We start from the raw sequence: 26,000 nt of genomic DNA on the forward strand, positions 1-26,000 counted from the left end.
TAAATTCAAGGAAAGGAGAGCAAGCCAACAAAAAATGAAAGAGAAAAAAACAAAACAAAAACCAGTAATAAGTAAAAACAAACCAAAAAAGCACTGCAATAAGGACATCCAACAAATCCAAAAGACAGCTTTTTATAAGTTCAATAAAGCCCATCTATAGCTAATTAGCTATCTCGCCCCACCCCCAGAAGGCTAATAAGAAGGATGATTCAGACAAGGTGCAGTATAGCGCTGACCAGACACACATCACCCCTCTAGTCCCTGAATGCTTCACCCTGCCCCCACCCCCACCATGACTCAGTTCTACCTTACAAATCTGCCAGACCGGAGAACACACACTGGTACAAATGAGTGCTCTCCACACATGGAATTCAGGACAGATAACCCCTTGGGAACAGTAGTGAGAGTAGCATTATCATGAGGGGAGGGGGACAGCTGGGGAAGAGGTAGGGGGTCAAGGGGAACCCATCACAAGGTTGGATATACCCCTTTAAAAGGGATGAATAGCAGAAATGTGGGTGAAGGGTGACAATGGATAGTGTAAGATATGAAGTAACAACAATATATAACTGATCAAGGATCCACACGGGTGGGAGATTGGGGGAGGTAGGGGGAAAAAGAGGAATTTATACCAAGGGCTTATGTAAAAATGTTTTCGAAATGATGGCAACATATTTGCAAATATGCTTCATGCAATTGTTGTATAGAATGTTGTAAGAAAGAGCCCAATAAAATGATTTTTTTAAATAAAGGGGAAAAAAGTTGCTAAAGCTACCAAGAAAGAGGAGAAAACTCAGGAAGACTAAAAGAGAGAGAATCATTACAGATCTTACAAAAGCGAGTGTGATGAACTAACTTGATGCCAATATAGTTGACATTTAGTGAAATGTCAAAGCCAGTACCAATACACTTCACAGATCTTCCCGCACAGAGTCCTTGCAAGACACCAATGGTAATGAAGAAATCTTAAGAGTGGCATGGCTATTAAAGAAATGCAATCTTCATCTCAATTTTCTCACAAAGAATACTGCTTGCCTCAATAGCTTTACCAGGGAAATTTCCAAACATTTCAAGAGTAAATGACAAAAAAGTAAAAAGTGAAAGACAAACTTTTCCAAAAATTACAGGACAAGTAACAAAAATAAAAAATGGCAAAACCTAACGAGGACTTTATGGCAATGAAAAATCATGAGCTACAAGTAAAAAGGAAATGTTTTGAAAATGATGATGGCAACATATGTACAAATGTGCTTGACACAAGGGATTGTGATAAGAGTGGTATGAGCCCCCGATAAAATGATTTAAAATAAATAAAATTAAGAGCTATTCGTTCTTTAATTCAAGTGTAACATCTCTAAACAAATTGAATTCAGCAATATATAATATATATTCCAAAAATGTGATTTTGATATAGCACTTGAAAATCAACACAATCTGCTACATTAAGAGAAGAAAAGGGGGAGGAAAAAAAAGAAGAAAAGGGATCATCCCCACCCCCAAATTGGATAAATTCATCACCCATTCATAAAAATAAGCAAACAAATATCTCTAAAAAAATCAGATTAGACAAACTGCCTTAATCTGGTAAATATTCTACAAGTATCATACTTAATAATTAAATATCAGATAGTTTCTACCTGAAGTTGAGAATAAGTAAAAAATATTTACTTACCGTATACACTCATGTATAAGCCAAGTTTTTCAGCACATTTTTAGTGCAGTTTTTGTGGGAAAATTAGGTGCCTTGGCTGATATTCAGGTCAACTTATACTCGAATATATACGGTAATACTGTATTAGAGGCTATTGACAGTGCAATAAACCAAGAAAGCATTTTCAATATATTAGTATTAGAATGAAAAACGTTAAGCCATCATTCACAAATGTCAGGATTATGTACTGAGAAAATTCAAAATCATTTCAGAAAAGTGTACTTATTAGCAAGGTTGCTTTGCTGGAGAGTCAGTGTACAAAACTCAATTGCATTTTCTAAATGTTTGATCTACTAAAAACACATCCGGTACCATCAAGTCAATTCCAACTCAGAGTGGCCCTATATAAAGTTTTCAAACCTGTAAATCTCTACAGGAGAAGCAAGACTCATCTTTTGCCCACAGCATCCCTGGTGGGTTTGAACCGCTGACCTTGCAGGTAACAATGAAACATCTAATCTGTTAATGCCATAAAAGCTCCTTTACATACAGCAGAGCTGGTGGAAGACACTCAACAATTAAGAAAACGTTGAAGAATTACATAAGTAGATCCCAAATTAGTACTCAACTTCTTTAATTAACTACAAAACCCTTTTTATCTTGAAAGTAGAAAATCTATTGAGAGTTTAATAGGGGCAAACAAAAATGGAGCATGCCCCCGACCTCATCAAATATCACGCAGTATTTCCTGAGAAAGAAGGGAACATACCTGCCAGGCAGGAGCAGAGGTGGAGTTAGACAGAACTGCTTTTTGCAGCTCTTCAAGAACGGCATCTGAGAGAGGTTTTTGTGACTCCAAGAGTGGTTGACACTGAACTTGTCTCAAAAGTAAGATAACAGCTGGCTGATCAGGGTTACTCTTTAAATTCTGAAAATTAAATGCCACATTGAAATACATCAAATATGTTCTTAAATTTTAAATGTAAACAATAATTATGCTATTTTCCATGCTAGAAAAAAACATTTCTGGAATTAGATTCTTTTATGAAAGAGTAAATGACTGCAAAATCTGAATAAATACAACTTTGAACATCCTTGGTAATATTAAACTACATATTTAGGCATTCTTTAAAGACAGCTGAGTAATTTTACACATTATAAGCCTTTTCTTTTACTTTGTTTTTATTATCAGGTGGGATCCTGAAAAATTTAGGTTCTGGATATAGATAGCTGAATTAAGAACATATAAAATTAAGAGTGAAGGCAAGCTCTATTCCTTACTGGAACAAACTATATTATATAAATAAAGAAATATTCGCATTGTCTTTCTCAATCTCTTAAAAAAGGTATCTAATAAATGTCCTTTTCTAGGCACAAACTTCTTCAGATCTGGAGCAAAAAATTCACCTGTTTTCCCATTCCCCTAAGCTAATACGTATACTCTGAAGCGCATACACACATGTACTTCTGCATACATGTAATTCCTGAGGGTATCACACTCATCTCCTCCATCACAAACTCACTGCCCGCAAGTGGGTGCCCCTCATAGCAACCCCACAGGGCGGCGCAGAAATGGCCCTGCCAGGTTCCAGGACTGTAAGTCTTGGCGGAATAGAAAGCCCTTTCTTCTGCAGTGCAACCGGTGGTTTTGAACTGCGAACTCTGAGGTTAGCTCAGTGCATAACCACTCTGCCACCAGAGTTCCTCTTTCCAGACAAATATATAAAGTTAAGTAGTTCTTCAAATAAACCCCCTCTATTGTTTTAACTTCCTTTACTTTCACCTTTCTCTATTGCCTGTCCCTGAAAAACACACTTCTGCTTTTTATTTAGTCAATCACAGACATAAGTGTGTTTCTAACAAGCATTTGCTTTCTTCTAACTAAGACAACAACAATATAGGGAGGAAATGTCCATAACTACCTCACTTATTCTTTCAGAAAGCGCTCCACTGTCAATGAATGCTTAGTAAGTACCCACTGCATCTCAGCGGGCATTCCCGGTGAGGTAGGCACCGAGTGGTAAGGGGTCAGGCAGGAAAAGACCGAGAGTCTCTGAAACCCAAGGATCAGTTCCACTCCTTCCTTAAGGTCGCTGAGTCGGAACCTACTCAATGGCAGTAGCTTTGGGTTTGGAGTATATTACCTTGCCCCATCTCAGAAGGAATTCTTTAAACAAGACAAAATGTATTAATATTTTTCAGAGTTCAAAAACAAACAGATGGTTGTGACCTTCAAAAGTCCATCATCCTTTCTCTATAAAATCTATACTGATCTTTCAGAACACATTTCTAGGAAGGCAATGCCATCTTCCTGGTATGGAATATGTTCTAATGAAAAGTTATGCTTCAAGCTCTCTTTTTCTGTTGAATTATTTCTGAGTGGGTTTATGAAGCTGCTCCTTCATTCAATACATAGGCACTGATCCTCTACCCAGAACGAGGCAAACAGAATGCCCGACCCACAGCCGTGGTGTTTGCTCCAGCTCAGGCAACCACACCCAGGGTTTTACAAGGCTCTATGTCATTTTAAGGGAGCCTTAGCCTCACCGTTCTCCTGAACCACAGCTGAGGGGTTTGAGCCCCCGGTCATGCGGTTGGTTAGCAGGCCAATGCTTATCCCAAAGTGCCAGCCGAGCTCCTGGCCTACTAGACAAGGCACTAGGAATTGAGAAAAGAGTCTGCATTCACAGGTCCCTACAATCCTGGCACAGAACTGACAACTGAAGGTCTATATTTCCAGGTGTCCATTAAGTAACTGTCACTGTCATTCTGTATGGTCTAAAACTTTGGAAAATAAACGGGCATTAAAAAACAGCAGTCTGAAAGTAGTCATTAAAACTGAAAGTAAAATACTACTTCTCTAATGCATTTTTAAAGAAAGAATATGAAGAGTCAAGGTCATATAGTCAAGGTAAATGTGAGTTCAAATGTCAGTTTCTGGCTGAGAGGACCAAAGATTTCCCCTCTGTACCTCTACTGTTCTCATTTGTAAAGATGGGGATGCTAACAAATATCTGCAATGTCACAGAGGTGCTGTGAATGTTAACTATAAAGTGCTAGACATCGTGATTGGCTTACATCAAGTACCCAATATACTAGTATCATCATCCCTATCACCACATTCTTTTTATGAGATTATTTCCCAAGTAGAATAAAAATTAGGGAATCTCAGGGGCTATATCAGAAGGACTTAACATAGAGACCTAGCTGAATGAACTGAGCCCTGCCTCAAAGCTGCTTGCACCCTTAGGTTGAGGACCGGGGTAGTCAGATGGACGGTGATATGACAGGTTTTGATCTAGTGGGCAGGGATCTGCACTTGGAAGAACTGGTCCAGGAAGATTCCCCTGACTTCGATCCCCAATGCTTAGTGCAAACAGGGCAATCGAATGGGAGATGGAACTTGTAGCCAACAACTCATGGGTTGTGGCTCATGGTGGGACTGTACTCGCAGAGATGCCTCATATGGACAGTGCCCAGAGGGCCGTGTCACTGGGCAAATTGATGATGCTATCGGTGCAATTACCTTACACCCAGGGGGAAGACTGACAGTGTTGTACTTTTGTTTCTTTGGGTTTTTGCTTTCTTGCCTTTTGTTTCTGTTCGCTTGCTTGCTGGTTGGTTTGTTGCTGTTGTTGGAGCAGTTGGTCTTCTAGGGTTTGGATTTTGTCATAATATGACTGCCAAAGCCGCCCTGAGTCGTGCACATCCCAGGGACAGGCAGGTGGGCTCTGGCTCCCGCTCAACTCTAGCCCCGATGCAAGAACAGTTAGTTCTGATCACATGTCCCTGCTCCAGACTCACCTTCATGAAATGGGCACTGAAGATAAGGGTGCTACAGCAAAGTGTGGAGAAGAAAGAAGATGGTGTCCGGCTATCAAACCAGAATAATGTCTGGGGTCTTAAAGGCTTGTATTCAAACAAGCAGCCATTTAAGTGAGGAGTCAACTCAGTCCACATGGAAGAAGCACACCAGTTTGTGTGATCCAAAGATGACAATTACAAAATCCAAATATGATGAAGGGGAAAATATCAGAGCTTAAATTGGGAACACCCAATTTATAGGCGGTTATGGAGGACAGTGGGAGCCCAAAACCCATCTGCAGAGTATCTAGTCAGATTCAGACTTTGGCAGATCCCCTCCAGCCATAGGCAAGGGGCTCCAACAGCATTACTATCCGACAGAGATTATCGTAAACTGGATTATGCTGGATCGAACTTGATACTTGGTCAGTTGATCTCCCCCTTGACCCAACTTGAATTTGTTCTAGGCACTAGTATTTCTTGCTTCTTTCATGACAAAAATTTCTTCCCTGGCTTTTTAAAATACTGATGCTTGTCTTTTCTTTCTTACTCATTATTTGTTATTTTTATCTTGATCTCAGCCTTATCACTTTGTTTATTATTGTTTGTGAAACAGAAGGAGTAGCTGCACAGAGATGACAACTGATGCACGGGCTTCTAGAGGTTGGCTGTAGGGGTGGGAGGCGGGAGATGGGAGGGTAAGGGGATTTGGGGAGCATACAATGAATGAGGGTGGGTAGAGGGAGCACTAGAACAGATTGCGATTACACAACTCCTCTTAAAAGCAATTTAACCATGAAAATATATGATATGTGGGCACTACATCAAGAAAACCACGGAACAAGTTTTAAAAGAAACCAGCCTGGACCACGGGTGACTACAAGTGAGGGGAAGGGCTGCTGCGTTTCGGTCGATGGTGGAAGGACAGTTTGGCAAAGGACATCCCTGTAGCTGTGCAGAACAAAGAGTATGCGCGATGCACTGAAGTATACAAGGAGAAGTTGTGGATTTGGAAAATGCTCTTTGCGCATATTTTTGCCACGATTAGAAAAAATTACATGAATACCAATGACAAGGAAGAAGGAAATGTTCTAGAATTGAATATGATGACAATTATACAACTCCTCTTGATATGACTGAGTGACTGAACTGAATGGCAGGTGGGTAAAGTGCTAATAAAACTGTTAAAAGTAAAAGGAATCGGGGCATCCTGGTGCCTAACTCCAAAAAAATACCTTTGCACACAGGGCTTCAGCTTCAGACGTTCTTCCTGTCTCTAGGAGACCACTGACCGTTTGGGAGAGAGACCACTTCTCCAGAGACTGTTTATACTTCTCAGGGAATGCATTTTCTTTTACTAAACGAAATAGAAAGAAATTAAATGCTATCATCGTCTGCCATTTGTGCTCTCACAGTAGTAAATAGTTGCTAAGAGGTATTAGGTAGGTCATGCATATATAATTTTTTGTAGTTACAATAAAATACAATACAGTTTATTCTAATAGAAAAGCTTTATGTTAGTATTTGTGGTTAAAGAACTTACTATTTGTGAATTACATCAACAATCACTAAACCTTAAAAAAACTACAAGGAATTCATCCATCAAGACACACAATAAACCATGAGTGTGCATATCTTTAAGCGATACAATTGAATATTTTACTTTGAGAGTACAATCGAGGCGATCTTTTCCTCCTACACCTTTGTAATCACTTCTACCTCCAATACGCCCTTACCAACCAATCCCTTTATGCGGTCCCCAGGTAATCATGAATTAATCTGTTTGCTTTTATAGTAGACTTTATTTAATATTCGGGGAATCAGTGAAACTTTCGTCTATCAACAAAACTCATTCCCTTTATTGTTGAGCGGTATTCTATTGGCATAGCGATTCCGCAGTGTGCTATATCAATGGCTAACCGCAGTGTTTTATCATTTCACCCGAGGGACACATGGGTTGTTTCTAACTAGATATCAACTTGCTACAAACATTCGGGTACAAGACTTCACAAATGATCTATGTTTCCATTACTCTTGGGTAAATACTTAGGAGTGCAATGGCTGGTCTGTTGGTTTTTTGATTTTGGGCTTTTTCATTTGTAAGTAATTGTCACATTCCTCCAGAGTGGTAGAGCATTTCCACGTCCTCATCAGTACGGCAGGAGCATTCCAGTTGCTCTGCATCCTCAACATGCATTGTGGGCAGGCTTTATCATTTTAACTATCTAGTAGGTTAGTGATATATCACTGTGGCTTCAATGTCCATTTCCCTAGGAATATTCAATCATCTCATATGCATGTGAAAATGGATACTGAATACGGAAGATCAAAGAAGAATCCATGCATTTGAATTATAGGGCTTACAAAGAAACTGAAAGCACCATAGACTGTCAGAAGAACAAACAGATCTGTCCTGAAAGAAGTGCAGCCAGAATGCTCCTTAGAAACTAGGAGGGTGAGAGTGCACCTCATGTACTTTAGACGTGTTATGCGGAGACCAGTGCCTAGAAGGGAGCGCATGCTTGGTAAAGCAGGACAGTGAGAAAGAAGCAGCCCTTAGTGAGATGAACTGCACAGCGCTGCAGCAGTGGGCGTGAATTTAACAACTGTGAGGAAGAGGCAGAACCAGGCAGTGTCTCCTTCCGTTGGATACAGAACTGCAGAGTTAGAACCAGCTTGACAGTCGGCCACAAGTACTGTTACCCTACTTTTCATGTGCTTATGAGGGCTCTTCAAACATTTCTCAGGAAAAATGTATTGTGAAAAATTGCTCATTCCCCTCATCAAATAATTTCCAATTGTTATACAGTATATAGAGAAATATCAAATGTCCCTATTTGGACTGTGGAGGGCACATCTGACCTCTTCTGGCTACACAAAAGGGAAGGAGAATCCAACTCCACAGCTATGTAAGGATGACTCTTAGGAAGCAACGGTCTACACACCTCTACCTTTCAACCTGTTTTACCCTGTTATGACCCACCTTCTGGCCTTTACTGTATTCAGAGCCTACCTGTCCGTACCATAGTATTCACAGTATTTCTCTGCTGGGTTTGAGAATCAGTTGCAATGGCAACACAGAATTCATAGCTCACTCTCCTCATCATGGGTGGGTTTTTAGGAAAGAGCGCAGGTTATGTCAAGCCTGGTTCAGAAAACATTAAGGATACAGTCCTTTTGTCCGCAGCACCTTTTCTCAGCCTCTCTCTCTCTCTCTCTCTCTCTCTCTCTCTCTCTCTCTCTCTCTCTCTCTCTCTCTCTCTCTCTCTCTCTCTCTCTCTCTCTCTGGTCCTAGGCCTCTCAGCCATGTAGTCCATTGATCTCTGCCACATTTAGGCAATTGTTACAAAACTCCTTCAGCCTCATAAATGCTCAAAGGGCACCTCCACTCTGCAAGTCAGCCTACTGCTGGAAGATACTCATCTTTACAAACCAGCAGACCAGGAAGTCTTCCACTGTGTATCACCACTGCCTTTCCTCACAGGGATCTTGGATGTGCTCGGCTCCTGGCTCTTCATTCTTGGTGGCGATGAGATTCTCTCTTCCTGTTTCTCAGATGGCTCACTTTATACCCATTAGAATGAGAAAACTAACCAATCCTCTCCTATTAATTTCATACACCTTATTTGCATGCTCCCACACAGTCATTTGATGGACGTTACAAAGAATGTATAGAAGAGTCATAACAAGTAATTTTACTTCACTGCAGACCTGGTGACCCACAATGCTGCTAAATTCACTAACCAGCTGTTTTGTGTAGATTCCACAGGATTTTGTACATAACAATCACACTGCCTATTAATAAAGACAGTTTTATCTCTTCCGTTGCAGTTCATATACTCTTTCTTCCTCATTCTTGCCTATTGCACTGGCTGGAACCCCTATTACCTCTAGATGTACGCGAAGAATCTTTGTCTTATTCTTGATTTTATGGGAGGGAGTTCAAGTCTTCATCATCAAATGTTAGTGGTAGGTTCTTTCAGATGGCCTATTTCAAGTCTTCATCATCAAATGTTAGTGGTAGGTTCTTTCAGATGGCCTATTTCAAGTCTTCATCATCAAATGTTAGTGGTAGGTTCTTTCAGATGGCCTATTTCAAGTCTTCATCATCAAATGTTAGTTGTAGGTTCTTTCAGATGGCCTATTTCAAGTCTTCATCATCAAATGTTACTTGTAGGTTCTTTCAGACGGCCTATTTCAAGTCTTCATCATCAAATGTTAGTTGTAGGTTCTTTCAGACGGCCTATTTCAAGTCTTCATCATCAAATGTTAGTTGTAGGTTCTTTCGGACGGCCTATTTCAAGTTGAGGTAGTCCTCATTCTTAGATTACTAAGATTTTATCAGGCATAATTTTGTTACATATTTTTGCTTTTTTAATCCATCAGTATACTGAATTACACTGAATTTCACATGTCAAAGCAATCCTGCATTCCTGGGACAAACCTCATTTGGTAACAATGCATTATTATCTCTTTGTGTATAATTTTATTGATCTACTAATGTTTTTATTATGAATTTCTGCATGTACATTCAGGAGTGCTATTTTTCTAATAATGTCGTGTGAGTTTGGTATGAGGGTTATACTGGCCACATAGTAGTTAGGAAATGCTCCCAGCTCAATTTTCTGGTAGAATTTGTATAGAATTGGCCTTATTTCTTCCTTGAATGTTTCATAAAATCAGGAAAGCCATCTGATCCTGGAGTTTTCTTTATTGGATGGTTTTAAACAAAAGTCTCTTTAATATAAAGCTATTCCAATGACTTCTTCTTGAATAAACATTACTGTTTTGTGTCTTTTAAGGAATGCATCCAATTCATCTACATTTTCTAATTTAATGTCATAAACTTGTTTACAAGATTTTCTTGCTAGCTACCCCACCGCCACCATAGTTCATTGAGGGCAGCTAATAATGGTCGGTATTTTCTAGAAAAAAAGAGCTGATCGCTTAAAACAAATTCATTGAAAAACTAGTGCCCTAAGGCAAAAAGTAGGTTGGCTGCCTATTTTGATGCTATCTAGAGAGCAACTTTTCAATTAAGTGATTTATGGATATATAAGGCAAAAAACCCTCGGCACTGCTATGGCGTTGATTCGGTAACTGAATATCGTAACTGAAACTACCAACTCTGTCCACGATCCATGCGAAGATTCACCGGACAAAGTCAATGCTGGCTAAAGACCCTTTGCTGGTTCTGCGTATCCATGAAACAGCAGTCAAGAGAAGAAACAGGCGCACTCTGTGAAAGAAAGGTTTTCGCTAACAGAATATACTGGACTGTTAAGTCATACAGGAGAAGAAAACGCACACGCCCATTACCTTTCTCCATAGCTATTATACATGCACGACCCAGTGGCTTGTGATAAACGGCTAAACTAAGTGTTGGTGGTTCGAACCTGCCCAAAAGACTTGGTGGAAAAGAAAGGCCTGGTAAACATAGCCAAGAAAACCCAAAGCAGCAGCGTCCCCCTGTTACACATGGGGACAACGTGTGTTAGGGGCCATGGAGTGTAGATTTAAGGGCAGCTAGGGACAACATTGTACCTACAAATCTTTAGTTAATGTATCTTTATAACCTATGCAACTTAGATGGTTTGTGTTCCTGATTTTAATAACCCTTTAAGGAATGTGAATTAAATAACACCTAAATGCTTTTTAACTTACGTGAAGCAGAAATAGCAGAGAGAAGTGCTAAGTATAAATCCATCCTCTTTGGCTGAGCGTTGCTCACTAGAGCCAGCTTGTCATCAGCATAACAGGCTGCCATCAGCCCAGCCCAAACAGCAGGGTCGCCTAGAGACAGGGAATATAAGTCCATATTGCTACTGTCAACATGTTGCTTACAAATTACAAATAAAAACAGAGTTTACAAGTTCAAGAAAGACAATGAGTTGTATCCCAGAAATCTTGAAACAAAATGTCCCTTTCCGTGGGACACTGAGGACCTGGCAGAAAGTGTAAGCGGCCTACTCTGTGATTATATAGCCGGTCACTCCACTGATTTGCCCTACCTTCTTTCACACCTTGACAGAGCTTCAGGGAACCAGGAGAAGCTTAGCGGCAGAGGGCCGGGGAGATAGCTATAGAAAGAGATTATGAGAATAGACTCCTCTTTCTTCCAAAAACGCTAATTGTGAGAAACGGAAGTTGGCAGGAGATCGGGAACACAGGACTTCTTCGCTCTTTTATTTTTATAAATTTTGTAACTCACTTCAATGATTAATATTTTAGTCCTGCTACTCTTAAAAAAATTTTAAATCCACAAAAGGGGTCCTTGTTAAGAAGTCATTTAAATATAATTTTTCCTTAATTTTTCTGATGGCCCTAACAAATACCTGAAAATATACATCTATTTCATTTATAAATGATCACTCTTACCACTAATAGTACAACAATCATGATAAGTTTTACACAGATAAAAATTGATAAAAAAATTCAATTCATAAATCTTTATTATAAAAAATGTTTCAGGAATTTACATTTATTTTAAACAAGTATAAAAACAATGTTGAGATGTAATAACATTTCAGGATAAAGAAACTAGAACCATTGTCATATCATGGATCATCAACCCTCAGATCTGGGTTTCATGCCTAGCAAGAGCACTAACTTCCCATGGGGCAGTTTTTCCTTTGAGACTCATCTATCAAATGAGGCAACTGAAATAAATGAGTGACCTGCCATCTCAGTGTAAACTCCTGTAATTCCAATTGAACTGAAGTTGACTCAATTTCAGAAGAATACTAACTTACTTCTAAAATCAAGCGGGCACAATCTCTAGGGATCTTAGATATTTTATAGTTTAGATTTGAGGGATACTGAATAAGTATTAGCAGGCAGTAACGTTTTCCATACAAAAAATTTACTGTTTCCATTAATTCTTTCAAAGATATTCACTGATCCAAATTCTCCACGAAACAAAATGTCTCTGGAACAACACAAAATGACAAACTTAACAGAATTTAAATATGGTTTGTCAAAACTACATTTACTTCCTAATGTCAAAGAAGCTCTGATCAAAAACAAGTTGGACTCCATTCAGTCTGATTTCCATTTTCCGGGGCTATATTTAAATTCCTGAGAAGATTCCTATGAGTACTCTCTCTCAATACCATACTTCGTTCAACTAAAGACCCACGGAGACTAGGTTTACAGCCATCGCTTGTCGCTGTTGTTAGTCAAGTGTGTCCTGACCCACAGTGGCCCTGTGCGCGACAGAACAGAACACCGGAGCCATCTTCACAACCGTTAGGTTTCGACACCTGGTTGCAGCCACTGACGGTGCCAAGCGATTTCAGTCCTGGGTCTTCCTCTTTTTCGCTGCCCTTCAACTTTACCAAGCATGTCCTTCTCCAGGGATCGGGCTGGCCTGACAAATCCAAAGCACGTGAAGCGAAGGCTCGCCATCCTTGCCTCCAAGGGGCATTCTGGCTGCCCTTCTGAGGCAGATTTATCTGTTCCTTTGGCAGTCCATGGCACTTTCAATATCGTTAGCCAGCACCACAATTCAAATGGGAATGCGCACAACCGCATTACATTCACTGTCACTGGACCCCGGGACAAACCTCAAGCAGGTGCTCATCTTCCTCACTCGGTGCCTGATTCAAAGCACCTCCTCTGATGGCTGGGCCCTGCCCGAGTATGCATTTCTCTAGGAGATTATCAGACAAGACCTTCCCTGGGCAATCTTACTTTTCTAAAGTTTATGCCGCCTACACAGTCAAAGACGTACAGGTCGTCTATGATCTTGGGTTCAAAGTAAGACTCCTTGAGAATAATTCATTCTACTATTTGCTATCAAAAATCAGGAACTCAACCAATGCGTGTAATAGGCAAACTGAAGTCTCCCAGATATCTTGTTATTCATTGAAGAAAGTGGGATGTTGGTTTGTTTCCTTGTTTTACAGTATAATCTAGGAGATGTTGGATATTTTTCAGTTTAGTAAGGATGTTTACAATTTATTATGAATATAACATTCGATCTGAGTTTTGTTTCCCGGGACTCTAACCAAAAACAGTAATATTTGAACTAACAAACAGTGGATGTGTTCTGGGGAAATCACCGCTTATGCAATATTTCATATTTAAATAATAACGATACACTTCACAGCCCTGCAAATGCTACACAGTCAAGTCTTCTACATCATTTTCCCCAGAAAGAGCAATGATAGAGTGTCAACTGCAACCCCGCCTTGCCCTTTGTGATCACAAGAGCACAGGTTACAGGTAACTGGAATAAGGGAAGGCTAGCTCAGGTGAGGCCACACAAGACCCAGCTCCTCCCTTTAAGGTGAGAGCAACAACATATCAAAGCAACTAATTGTGCTCAGTAGCTGCAATTATTAAACAAGAGTGATAAAAAAAATAAAATACAACTACTTGGAAAAATGTAATTCAGATTTTTAGGAAACAGTACAAGCTGAACATCTAACAAGGAGGGAAGTTCTAACCACCAGCTGCTCCGGAGGAGAAAAATGATGCTGTCTGCTCCCATGGAGACTGACAACAGTGGATGCCCTCCCTCTCTAGGGAGACTAGGAGTTGGGAAGGGTCCCCTGGTAGCACAGTGGATCACTCGCGGGGCTGATAGACACGAGAACCAAGGAAGAGAGATGAGGCCGCTGCTCCTATGAAGATTTACAGTCTCAGGCAGTTCTACTTTGTCCTCTCGGATCATTGTGAGTTAGAATGGACTCAATGTCAGTGGGTTGTTTTTTTTTTTGAGTAAAATGGTCTCTTTAAGTAAGCATTCCTTTCAACCCACTTTCATAATTGATTATTTTGTAATTATTAGCAGCCTGATGCAGATAATCCAGTGACTGGCAAAATTTTAAAACATTTTCTTAAAATTCACTTTTGATCTTATTTCATAGAACTACAAATGCCACCTTTTTAAATCACAAATGCAACATGTAAAAATATTTAAAGAAATGATTATACTATATTCACCTGGAGAAAGGAAAGCTGCCTTCTGAATGGTCTTTAGAGCAATATTTTTTGCATCATCGGTTAGACTGCTCCCCATGGACAACTGATTCACTGCTGTGTACAATAGTGCCTTTTACATAATAAGAGAAAGAAGTATATGAGTCAATCTATAGACACTTTATTTCAAAGTAATTAAGGGATGCAAGTTCTTGATAATACGATACAATCCAGAAAGCCGTCAAGAAAATTAATTCTAGTCCTCCCTCCAGGTGAACACTCCTTGTGACTGGGGCAAACTCACCTTTCCATGATTTGAGTCCAGTATGTGAGCCACATGTCCTGCTATAGCACCTCCCTAAAATAGAAAATATTGATTATTTAGACAGTGGGAAAAACCTTCACTAATAAAAATTAAGACAGCTAAAATATTTCCATTATATCAATTTAAATACATGTTTTGCTACCTTCACAACTTTCAAATTCCTGAATGGTTTAATTACTACTCCATGGTATGAAGACCACTGGGATATTTGGGGGAAAGGAAATCATTTCTTTTGTGATCTGCTTTCAACTCTGTCCTTCTATGACACTCACAGAGTCCAAAGTGACATGATTTGACATTCGTATTAAATATGTTTATGCATTTCCAACAAATAGAAATATGAAATGGAAGAAGGGTAAGACACTAAGATACAGATCTGTACAAAAAGATAAACAAATCTGAATTGTGATAGTACATAGTATTAATAAAAATCACTGTCATTACTATTGACTCAGATCTGACTCAGAGAAACCCCACGGACCATGGATCTAAACATTACCTGTCCTGTGCCATGCTCACAATTTGTTATGTTTGATACTATTGCTACAAGCACTATTTTAATACATCCCATTGAGGGGCCCCCCCCTTTGTCATTGACATTCTGCTTCCCCAGCACAATGTCCTCTCTAGAGACAGGTCCCGTTCTGACTGTGTCCCACAGTGAGCAGACAAAGGATGGCCATCATTGTTTCTGAGAAGTGTTCTGACTTACTTGTACCAAGAACAAATAGTTCCGTTTTTGGCAGCCCATGGACATTCAGTATTCTTCACTCATGCTGCAATGTAAATGCATCAATTCTTCGTCCTCTGCCATATATTGTCCAGCTGGTTTTTTTTTTGTATTGTAACCTTTTTCCTTTGATTTTTCCAGAGATTTGTGCTGTGATAAACATTTAGTTTGTTTCTGATCTTTTGGGTTGATTGTTTTGGGGTGTTTTGTTTTGTTTTGTTTTTTTTTAATACTTTTATTGGGGGGCTCTTACATCTCTTATCACAATTCATACATTCCTCCAGTGTGTCAAGCACATTTGCACATATGCCGCCATCATCATTTTCAAAGCATTCTCTTCCCACTTGAGCCCCTGATGTCAGCTCCCCATTTCTTCCTGCCCACCCTCCCTCATGAGCCTTTGATAAGTTATAGATTATTTTTCCACATCTTAAATTGTCCTCCGTCATCCCTCGCCCACTTTTCTATTATTTGTCCGCCTGGGAGGGGATTATAGATTTATGCTTGTGATTGATTCTCATCTCTACACTCCTTGTTGGCCCTGAGGGGTTTATCTCTCCTGGATTCCCTGTGTTGAAGGCTCTTATCTGTAGCAGTGTGCATGCTCCGGTATGATCTGATTTATAAGGTAGAATTGAGGTCATGATAGTGGGGGGAAGGAAGCACCAAATAACCTGAAGAATGTTGTGTGTTTCATCGGTGCTATATTGCACCCTGAATGGCTCATCTCTTCCCTGTAACCCCTCTGTGAGGGGATGTCCAAATGTTTACAGATGGGCACTGGGTCTCCACTCCATGCTGCCCGCCACATTCATCTTGGGTATGGTTTTATTCTGGGTCTTAGATGCCTGATACCTGATCCCACGGATACCTCTTGATCACACAGGCTGCTGTGCTTCTTCCATGTAGACTTTGTTGCTTCTCGGCTAAATGGCCACTTGTTCACCTTCAAGCCTTTAAGTCCCCAAACACTATATCTTTTCATAGCCGGGTACCATCAGCTTTCTTCATCACATTTGCTTATGCACCCATTTTGTCTTCAGCAATTATATAGGGAAGGTTAGTATCATAAAATGCCAGATTGTTAGAACAAAGTGTTCTTGTGTTAAGGGAGTACTTGAGTCAAGTCACGATGTCCATCTACAACCTTAATACTTAACATATAGATGAGTGCATAGTTCTAATCCACTCTCATTTTATATATATATTTACGTATGTACATGCCTGCACTTAGGCCTCTAAAATTGTTCTTTGCCTCCTGGTTCTTTCCTCTATTTCCTTTTTACTTCCCTCTTGTCCCACCATCGTTTGGCCTTCATTCGAGTTTAGTAATTCCTCACTGCTACATTGCCCTTGATTGAGCCCCCAGTAGGCATCTTACAACCTTCCTTCCATTGATTTCAGTTCACTTGTTCCCTTGTCCCTGGGTTGCTCTCCCCTCCCCCCACTTTCTTTCTCCTACCTTCTCTTCTCCCGTTACTCCCTGGAACCACTGGTCCCATTATTTTCATCTCTGAATTATTTATCTGGACTATCTAGATAGACATGTAAATGCATTAATAAGTGCAACAACCAGGCAATGCCAAATAAAACAAAGGAAGTCAAAACCAACAGAACAATAACAACAGCAAAAAAGCTAACACAAAATAACAATAGCAAAAAGAAAGCCATTGACAAAAATGGAAATGCCTATCAATAGTTCAAGGTCTGTTTGTTGGCCTTTACAAGTGCTTTCCAGTCGAGTTGGATGGGGTACCACTCTCTGTCTCCCAAATCTATTTTTGGTATTCCCTGGGGGTTTCATCGCTCTGCTCCCCCTGCTGCTCTGCTGCACGCCCTCAGTGGCTCCCCCCTGCATGATGGGGCCAGACCGTGCACTATGCCCGCACTGTGTCTCCAGTACTGTCCCCGCAGTGCCATGGTTCAGTGAGGAACACCATGTCCCATGGTGGGGCTGGCCCTCCGGTCCTCCCCCTGCGTTGTCTTCTCCAAGCAGGAACATCATCCTTGGGCCTTGGTGGGCCAGGTTGTCCTCTCTTCCCTCTCCATCCCTTTGCATTTCTCCCATGGTCCGGCTATTTTTAGCAACATCTGAAGCGACTGAAAACACCAGGTTACGCAAGCACACTAACCCTCAAAGTGTTCTCTTTCCTATTTAATATTTTAGAGAGGTCTCTTGCAGCATATTTGCTCAGTGTGATACTTCATTTCATTCCTTGAGTGCTGCTTCCTTGAGCACTGATTGCGGATCCAAGCAAGATGAAATCCCTGACAACGTCAATCTTTTCTTTGTCTATCATGATCCTGCTTACTGGTCCAATTGGGAGGATTTCCAAACTGAAGGCTAAAATCCTTGATCTGCATCAGCAAGCGCCTCAAGTCCTCCTCACTTTCAGCAGCAAAGTTGTGTCGTCTGCCTATCACAAGTTGTTCATGAATCTTCCTCCAATCGTGATGCTGCCTGCATCACATGGTCCAGCTTCTCGGATTATTTGCTCAGCATATAAATTGACTAAGTGTGGTGAGAGGTAACAGCCCTGACACAACTTTCCTTATTTTAAACCAGGTAGTATCCCTGTATTCTGTTCTAATGGCTGCCTCTTAATCTAGGTTCCATACGAGCACAACTACAAAAGAACAAACAATAACATAACACTGTCGTCGAGTCAATTCTGCCTCATCCCAACCCTATAGGGCAGAGTAGAGCAGCCCATGTGGGCTTCTAAGACTATACATCTTTACAGGAGCAAAAAGCCTCCTCTTCGCCCTGAGAACAGCTGATGGGTTTGAACTGTAGATAGCAGCTAGCAGCCCTGTCCATAATGCACTAGGCTACCAGGATGTGACAGCACTTTCTTTGTTGTTAGAGAGAGGATTCCAACACAGACTTGACAGGTCACACTAAAACTGTTTCCTGCACTATTCCATATCTTTCCCTTAGAACCCGGAATGAACTCATTCATTGAAAATAACTCAAAGTGTGGAATAACCTGACTTCAAGAGTACTGTGTACCAGCAGCATCAGCCCTCACTGTAAGAGTGAAAAATGCAGAACCACAGGCCCCACGCCAGGTCTACTGAATTAGAATCTGCATTTTAACATGATTCCCAAGTGATTTTATTTGCATACTAAAATTTAAGATCTACTGGAAAAAATTTAAAATTTTAATATATGCCTAAAAGCACTGAATAACAAGTGCTTGCCAGGCCAAAATTGAAATGGAAAAGTGGAATCAAAGAGGGAAGCAAGTATGGAAGCTACTTCTGCCATTTGCAGATCAATTTTCCCTTTATTTTTCTAAAATTTTATTTGTTTTATTATTAATAATTTATTGGGAGCTCTTACCCATATTATAACAATTCATAATTCAGTTAGATCAAGCATAATTTACTTTTATATCAGCTCCCCTTTATTATTTGCCATATCTTATACCATCCAATGAATCCATTCACCTGCAATTCTGTTATTCACTCCCCTCAAGTGGGGTTATACAGTCACCATTGCTATCCCCCTTCCCATAGCCTCATTACTCCTGTTACTGTTTCTGAAGGTTATCTATCTTGGCTTACATGTATCGAATGCTCTTAATTATGCAAATGAACATACACAGGTCTAGCAAGAGTACTAAGGTAAAATAAAGACCATAACAGTAAGGGGAAGAAATATTAAAGAACTAGAGGATAGTTATGTGTTTCATCAGTGCTATGCCACTTCCAAAATATATCAACCCTTCCACTTGGCCCTTCTGTGAGGGACTGTCCAATTTTCTTACAGGTGGGGTGGGGGTCTCCACTTTGTCTATGCTCCTTCACATCAATTTGATTGCTTGCTTTTGAACTTCTGATACCTTTCCCAGTTGACACCTCATGATCACACAGGCTGGTATGCTGTTTCCATGTGAGCTTTACTACTTCCCTGCTAGATAGCCACTTTTTAAACTTCAAACCTTTAAGACCCCAGACACTTTATCACTTAGCCGGCCACCATCAGCTTTCTTCACCACATTTGCTTATGCACCCATTTTGTCTTTGGCAACCATGTCGGGAAGGTGAGTAACAGACAGTGCCACATCATTAGAACAAACTGTTCTTGCACTGAGTTAAGATTTAAGTAGGGGCCCAGAGTCCATCTGCTTCCTTGCTGTATTCACATGTATTGTGAATAGAGGCTTCATGGTGGTGCAGTGGTGATTCAAAACAACCAGCAGCTCCACGATAGACAGACTGGGCTTTCTATTCCCATCAACAGTTACAGTATCAGAAACCCACAATGCTGTCAATCAGCATGACTGTGAGTTTGGGTTTTTCTTGAGTTGGGCAAGTTAATTGAAACTAAAGCCCCAGGTCACATACGGGGAGAGTATCTAGGAAGCTCATCTCACAGTAAGCTGAGATCTTAAGAGGCTATTCCCTCAAACTTCATCTGTACCCTCAGATTAAAGGTGAGTGAGAAACCATACCTCAAATCTCCTTGCAACCCAGGCACACAGTAGCCCAGTTAGTCAAGAAGCCTCCAACTCGAAACCTTGGTCCCTGATTACTGGACGGCTAAAGCACCTGGCAGAAGCAAGCATCAATTCTCTCCATGGTAAGGTTCCTTAATTTTAGGTCTCAAATTATTCCTACAAATAGATTTTCAAGTATGTACGATGAAGTACATAAAGAAAAAAAGCTATCACATGTGAAACCAGTAGAAATAACAAACAAGAGACAAAGACCCACTATGACTTCAGGTGGGAGACTCTGGGGGCTACTACAAACAGTTAAACCGCTTGGTAGCTAAGCCAAGTATTGACAGGTTACCCAGGTTACCTCGTAAGCAAAGCCTAGCAATGTGCTTCCGAAGAATCAGCACTGAAAATCCAACAAAGCACAGCTCTACTCTGACATGCATCGGGTTGCATGGGACAGAACAGATGGAAATAGGGTACAGAAGACTTCTGACACTAGACTTAGATTTATTAACTGCTCAAAACATAATAGCTATCACCATGATGCTGAGTAAATGTTAGGTGAGCTAATGGGAAAGGATATTAGGCATGGAGGTTAGCAGAATACCTTATAGGCTCCTGAAAATATCTGGGTGATACAAACTACAGTACAAAATCTCTTAAAGACCATCAATATCTGTTCATATTTATATTTTTGACATTAGCAAGGATCTATTTATTAATGCCTTACATTAAAGTTCAAGGTCATTAAGTCAATTCCAACTCAGTGACCCTCAGAGTAGAATTGCTCCTTGAGGGCTTCTGAGACTGTAGGTCTCGAAGACAGCAGACTCCCTGGTCTTTCTCCTATAGCGTGCCTAATTGGTTAGAGCCCTCAGCTCAACATGTACCCCAGTGTAGCAACCACCAGGGCTCTCTCTATGGTCAAGGAGCTTTGAAATAAAATTAGATTTGGGGATCGGAAACATAATAAGGCTTATTATAAGGCAATATTACTATATACACTACTTCATAATGTAGCTATCAACATAATCTACATGTTTAAAAAAGTCCCCCTACTTCTTTGCCTCTTCCATAGCACCTAGAACAGTACAGCAGTGGACAGAGGCAACTCAGTGTACCACCTGTTGAGCGACTAACGGGAGATGGGGATCAGTATCACAACTCCGTCCTCCTATTAACTGTTTTCTAGAATGATCATTTAGATTTGTGTGATTTACCACAAGCTATTTACTCTTTTCATGTTATTGATTTTTCCCAGACTGATAACATTACTTACTTTTGCATTTCGCTGAGCATACTGAACAGTCACTCGAGACAGCAGAGACCAAAGAGCAGGGTCGGCTGGGTTACTGTGGAGACATCAAAAGCAGCAGGCTGAGGAATGGGGTCACTTTACCAAAAAAGACTATCAACAGCCAACATTTTATTTAGCACCTGAGTTTAAGAACTTCCAGACAGCTAAAACTATTTCATATTCATTATGCACATTTGGTGGAAAGTTTTAATTTGTAGAAAACAAACTTTATGGCTATTATAGATACCAACAATCCTTATGAAGGTATGAACAAATGGGCAGAAATGTGATAATTACAAAGTTATGCAACATGAAAGTTTATGGAAATGTAATAAGGTGGGTTCAGAGAAAATAAAATATGAAAGATTATAAGCCAAATAATGAGGTATGGAAGGAAAATGAGTTCAAACAGAAATAACATCATAAGGAATATGCTTCATATTTTAATAGCAAGCAAGGATTACCAGTAAAAATGTTTTACTGCGAAAACTATAATCAAGATTTCGTGTTGCTGTTGCTGACAGGTTTCTATTTCCTCAAATTGTACAGTTTTAGTTAATGAACAGTTCAGAGCACAAAAAATGCTTAAAATTATAACGTGGACAGTAGCAAATAACAGACTGATCATAATACAAACTCAAGATGCCATAAGAACTTTTATATTAAAATAGGTTTGGGCTTTCGCCTAAATAGGGGCCAAGTTTCTATTCTCTATCTCTTTATAAACTGAGTTTTAAAAAAAATCATTACAGGTAAAATAATATGTCCAGGCAGTCACCTGGTCCAATGTAGTTTCTTAAAGCCCCAATTTGGTTTCTATATATCTATGTCAATATAGACATGTCCATTCACACAGATACACACTTACCATTCTGTTAAGAATGTTTACATGTCACACTACATCATGAATATTACTGTCTCATATTCACACTGACAGAAGCTACCTGTGAACAGCTTTGGCGGCTTGTCTCTGTACGGCCACACTGTGGCCTTGGAGCCCGTAGACAGCTGACGTCAGAAGGCACCTCTGATACTCATTGTCTTTCTGTCTGATGTGCTTCAGTAGCTCATTAAGTGCAGCTTTGGAGAGTGTAACATCCTGCATTGCCAATCCTAGAGCACACAGGGCTTGGAGGCTTTCCGCGGTTGGTTCCTTTAAGATAGAACTGGAAATATACTTTTTAGTTGTCTATTGGCCATGAGCACGGTCATTTGTATATGCAACTGGTCAAACATTTAGCATTGAGTGCATAATGAAATTTATGCAAAGTTCACAAACTCTTTTAAAACATAAAACCAAATTTCTTGGCTTCCAGGAACACCCCCTGATTTCCTGAACCAGCTGAAAATACCAATGGTCATTCATGGAATAATATCCAAGTTTCTTTTCTGATCATTATATTTAATTGGATTTCAGTCCTCAGTAAACAGAGTACTTTTCCTAAAATGTTTAGTTTTAATAAAATCCTAAAAGGTATAATTAAGAAAAATAGAAAGCTTCTCCTTGATCTGAATTTTATCATTCTGAAAAAGCAATTTGCTAGATAATATTGAAACCAGATGTTTCTAAGTTCTAATTTTATCTACCTTTACCATATTCTCATTAATCATTGTATACATTTATGGCGAATTTATGGGTTGTATGCACTCAACTAGCATTCGTATTTCTCTATGAAATCAGATGCAGTCTAATGGATGGAAAACACTAATGCTTAAAAATCCTTATTAATTTTTAGAAAGAAAACCATAGCTGTTGAAAAACTTAATGCTTTAATAATTATTATTCATTTTTACTATAATAAAACACAAGAACCTTCCAAAAGATTCTTAACATTAAAATGTAATTAAAATTTTTCTTACATTAAAAATATCACATATTTACCAGTATGATTTCCTATGATTTTTCGGAAGGGCAAAAAAACTGTACTTAATTTTTGCAAACAAGTATGAATTCATGAATTTTCACAGGCAGGTCTAGAGTAAACAGTTTACTTTAAAATGTGCACCCAACTTTTTTTACAATAAAGATTGATACAGGAGTCTAAACATGAAGGAATGTTAATTAGCCAAAGTCAATTCTAAGTACACAGAATACCGTAAGTTTGTACAAGAGAAGCAATAAAAATAGTGATATGAATTCCAATATTAATTTAAAAAGAAAAAACAAATACTTAAATTCTTACTAATATACAAAAATTTTACAAATCAGGTGATGAATTACTGTTTCAAAAAATTTAATAAGACACCCTAACCCATTGCCAGGAGCACTAGTGGCTTGGTGGTTACAAGTAGGGCTGCTAATCATAAGGTCTGCAGTTCAAAACCACCAGCCACTCTGCAGGAGAAAGATGAGGCTTTCTACTTCTGGAAAGAGCCACAGTCTCAGAAATCCAGGGGGGTAGTTCTGCTCTGTCCGATAGAAATGCTAGGAGTCAGAATTGACTGTAGGGCAGCGAGTTTGGTTTGTTTGATTGTGTTTTTGGTAACCCACTGCCTCGAGTCAATTCCAATCGCAGTGACGCTGTAGGACAGAGTAGAACTGCCCCAAGAGCTCTCCCAGGTTGTATTCTTGATGGAAGCAGACGGCCACAGAACAGCTGCTAACCTCTGGATGAGCAGACAGGTACTTAACCACTCCACTACCAGAACTCCTTAAGATATGCACAAGGTAAGGAAAATGATGGCTCTGAAGCACTGATGGATCCAGGGAATAAAATTAAGCCATAATCTTCAGAACCAGGTAGGAACAATCCTTTTTCTCAGTAAAAAGCTCCTAAAAGGTTAAAGATTTCATTCACTTTACTTCAAATTTTAATCCAAAATTGAAGTTTCTGGTCATGTTTAATAATAATGCCAACCATACATACCATTTAAAGAGCAACGTCTTGGCTACATCCATTTTTCCTTGTTTATACTCCGTTATTGCCAGAGCTGTCAAGATATGTGCTCTATCTTGCTCTGATTCAACAAGAGACAAGGCTCTTTCATAGGCTGTTAATACAGTGAGAAAGAAAAATAAAACCAACCTTGACTGATGAACTGTTATAAAAAATTTTCTTTCCTAATCCTATTTCTTCAAAAAGACTTATGGGCTCTATTTTAATCATGCCTATTTACCATGTGGCAGTATATGAATTTATAATAATTTGAGTTTAACTGTTCCAAGGTGATCCTGGGGATGTCATTCGAATTATTATGTGACAGTCCTTGGCTTCTATCTAAAGAATCTGGGTCACCATCTTCAAGATCCAGTTTAGGCCATAAATGGACCCTGCCGCCTTTGAGACACAGCCAAAATCCCCACGTGGAGACCAGCAATTCCATCCTGTAGGGCAGCCACTTACAGGCAGCTAGACCCCTATACATGGACATGCACTAACATTTTCCGATACCCCAAATCTACCATTGCCAATAACAGTTGAAGTACTCATTTTTCAGACAGTTATATTTAAGCAGTGTGTGGTAATGAAGAGCTGTTTTCAAATGCTAACTCTGATCTCTACCTTAAGGAGATTAGGGTTCATGTTCCTCATCTGTAAAACAAAGATATCACTCAGCTCATAACCATCCTCGAAGGGCTATTCATCATAATCATGTATTAAATACAGCTAAAAAAAGATCAAATATCATTCTGACTCCTCATCACCTGATTCCTAATCTCATTTCATACAGAAGAGCCACCACCACCCCACCCCCATATCTTAATTCTCTTTCTGCATGTAAGCTCATCATGAATATGTGCTACCCAGATCTGCCTATGGAGGTAGATGCTCTGTAGCTTCAAGCAATCTACTCACCTTGGCCGCTCTCTTTATAGAGACCCTTCATAAATAAAGCTAATGCAAGACCTATGATGTCTTCCAGCTCTCCAAGGGATGTTGACTTAAAAGCCTGGATAGCTTTATCATATTCACCAATGGAACTATGAGATAAAAATGCAATTTACTTTTCACATAAAAAATAATAGCCAGTATTATTAAAAATATAATAGTGCTGTCTACATTTACATGAGTTACATTATGTACTATACTTTACTCCTTACCACGTTTGAACTATTTATAATAAAAACAGAAAGAAGATAAACTATTTTCAATGAAAGTATACATGTTCTTCTAAGATACTATGTTTATATTTAATGAAACATCAAAACTAAAGAGGACATATATTAAATTCTGTAAGATTTGCTAAAACAGTTATTCTCTGCTCCAAGGGACTGAGCTTTACCAATTTTAGACAGTTTAGAAGACCTGAAACAGGTGTGGATAAGATTCAGTTACAGGGTGACAACAGGAAAAGAGTTCTAGTTGGCTCAGATTTTAACTAATTGATGGAAGCACTAAAACAGAAACATCAAACTCAAGTTCTAATAATGTTTCATACAGAACCCCGTTCCATTTGGGGGAAGCTCGAAATTGTTAAAAAAAAAAAAATTGAGCCAGAAACCTTCTTCTCATCATACTTGTCCCTTTCTGGTCTGTGTACTACCCTCTACAATAACTGGTTTTCAGTATTTTTGGAGCAGATACCAGACATTTTTTAGAATCTCTACCCTCAAAATGCACATGTGCACACATACACGCACACACCCACAATTCTTTGCATGTGGTTTCAAAGGGATTCCTGGACCCCTAAAAGCAATATCAAATTAAGAAAACACAGTAAAAGACAAATTAAATAATTTATCTTCCAATTACCCAAGCTACCACTATACAGAAGTCACTGCCTCTCTTCCAAATGTCCTCTTGTCAGTCTGCAAACCATAAGTTGTAAACTTGATCTAAAGCACCAGCTCTCTACCCTGGGGTTAGGTGTAGTTA

The 26,000-nt window shown here is 39.6% G+C and overlaps 1 protein-coding gene across 2 annotated transcripts in view; it reads right to left on the minus strand.

Moving 5' to 3' along the window:
- SKIC3 (SKI3 subunit of superkiller complex) overlaps window positions 1-26,000 on the minus strand; it is a 73,999-nt gene that overhangs the window by 9,802 nt on the left and 38,197 nt on the right. For both annotated transcript variants that reach the window (XM_075541287.1, XM_075541288.1), the window contains exons 29-37: window positions 24,981-25,105; window positions 24,051-24,174; window positions 22,128-22,349; window positions 21,166-21,238; window positions 14,685-14,738; window positions 14,405-14,513; window positions 11,120-11,248; window positions 6,691-6,812; window positions 2,421-2,579 (exon numbers count right to left, since the gene is read on the minus strand). In XM_075541287.1, the coding sequence (XP_075397402.1) occupies window positions 2,421-2,579; window positions 6,691-6,812; window positions 11,120-11,248; window positions 14,405-14,513; window positions 14,685-14,738; window positions 21,166-21,238; window positions 22,128-22,349; window positions 24,051-24,174; window positions 24,981-25,105 (1,117 nt within the window). The remainder of the gene's footprint in view (window positions 1-2,420; window positions 2,580-6,690; window positions 6,813-11,119; window positions 11,249-14,404; window positions 14,514-14,684; window positions 14,739-21,165; window positions 21,239-22,127; window positions 22,350-24,050; window positions 24,175-24,980; window positions 25,106-26,000) is intronic.

Source organism: Tenrec ecaudatus, chromosome 2 (genome assembly GCF_050624435.1).
Source record: "Tenrec ecaudatus isolate mTenEca1 chromosome 2, mTenEca1.hap1, whole genome shotgun sequence".
NCBI lineage: Eukaryota > Metazoa > Chordata > Mammalia > Afrosoricida > Tenrecidae > Tenrec > Tenrec ecaudatus.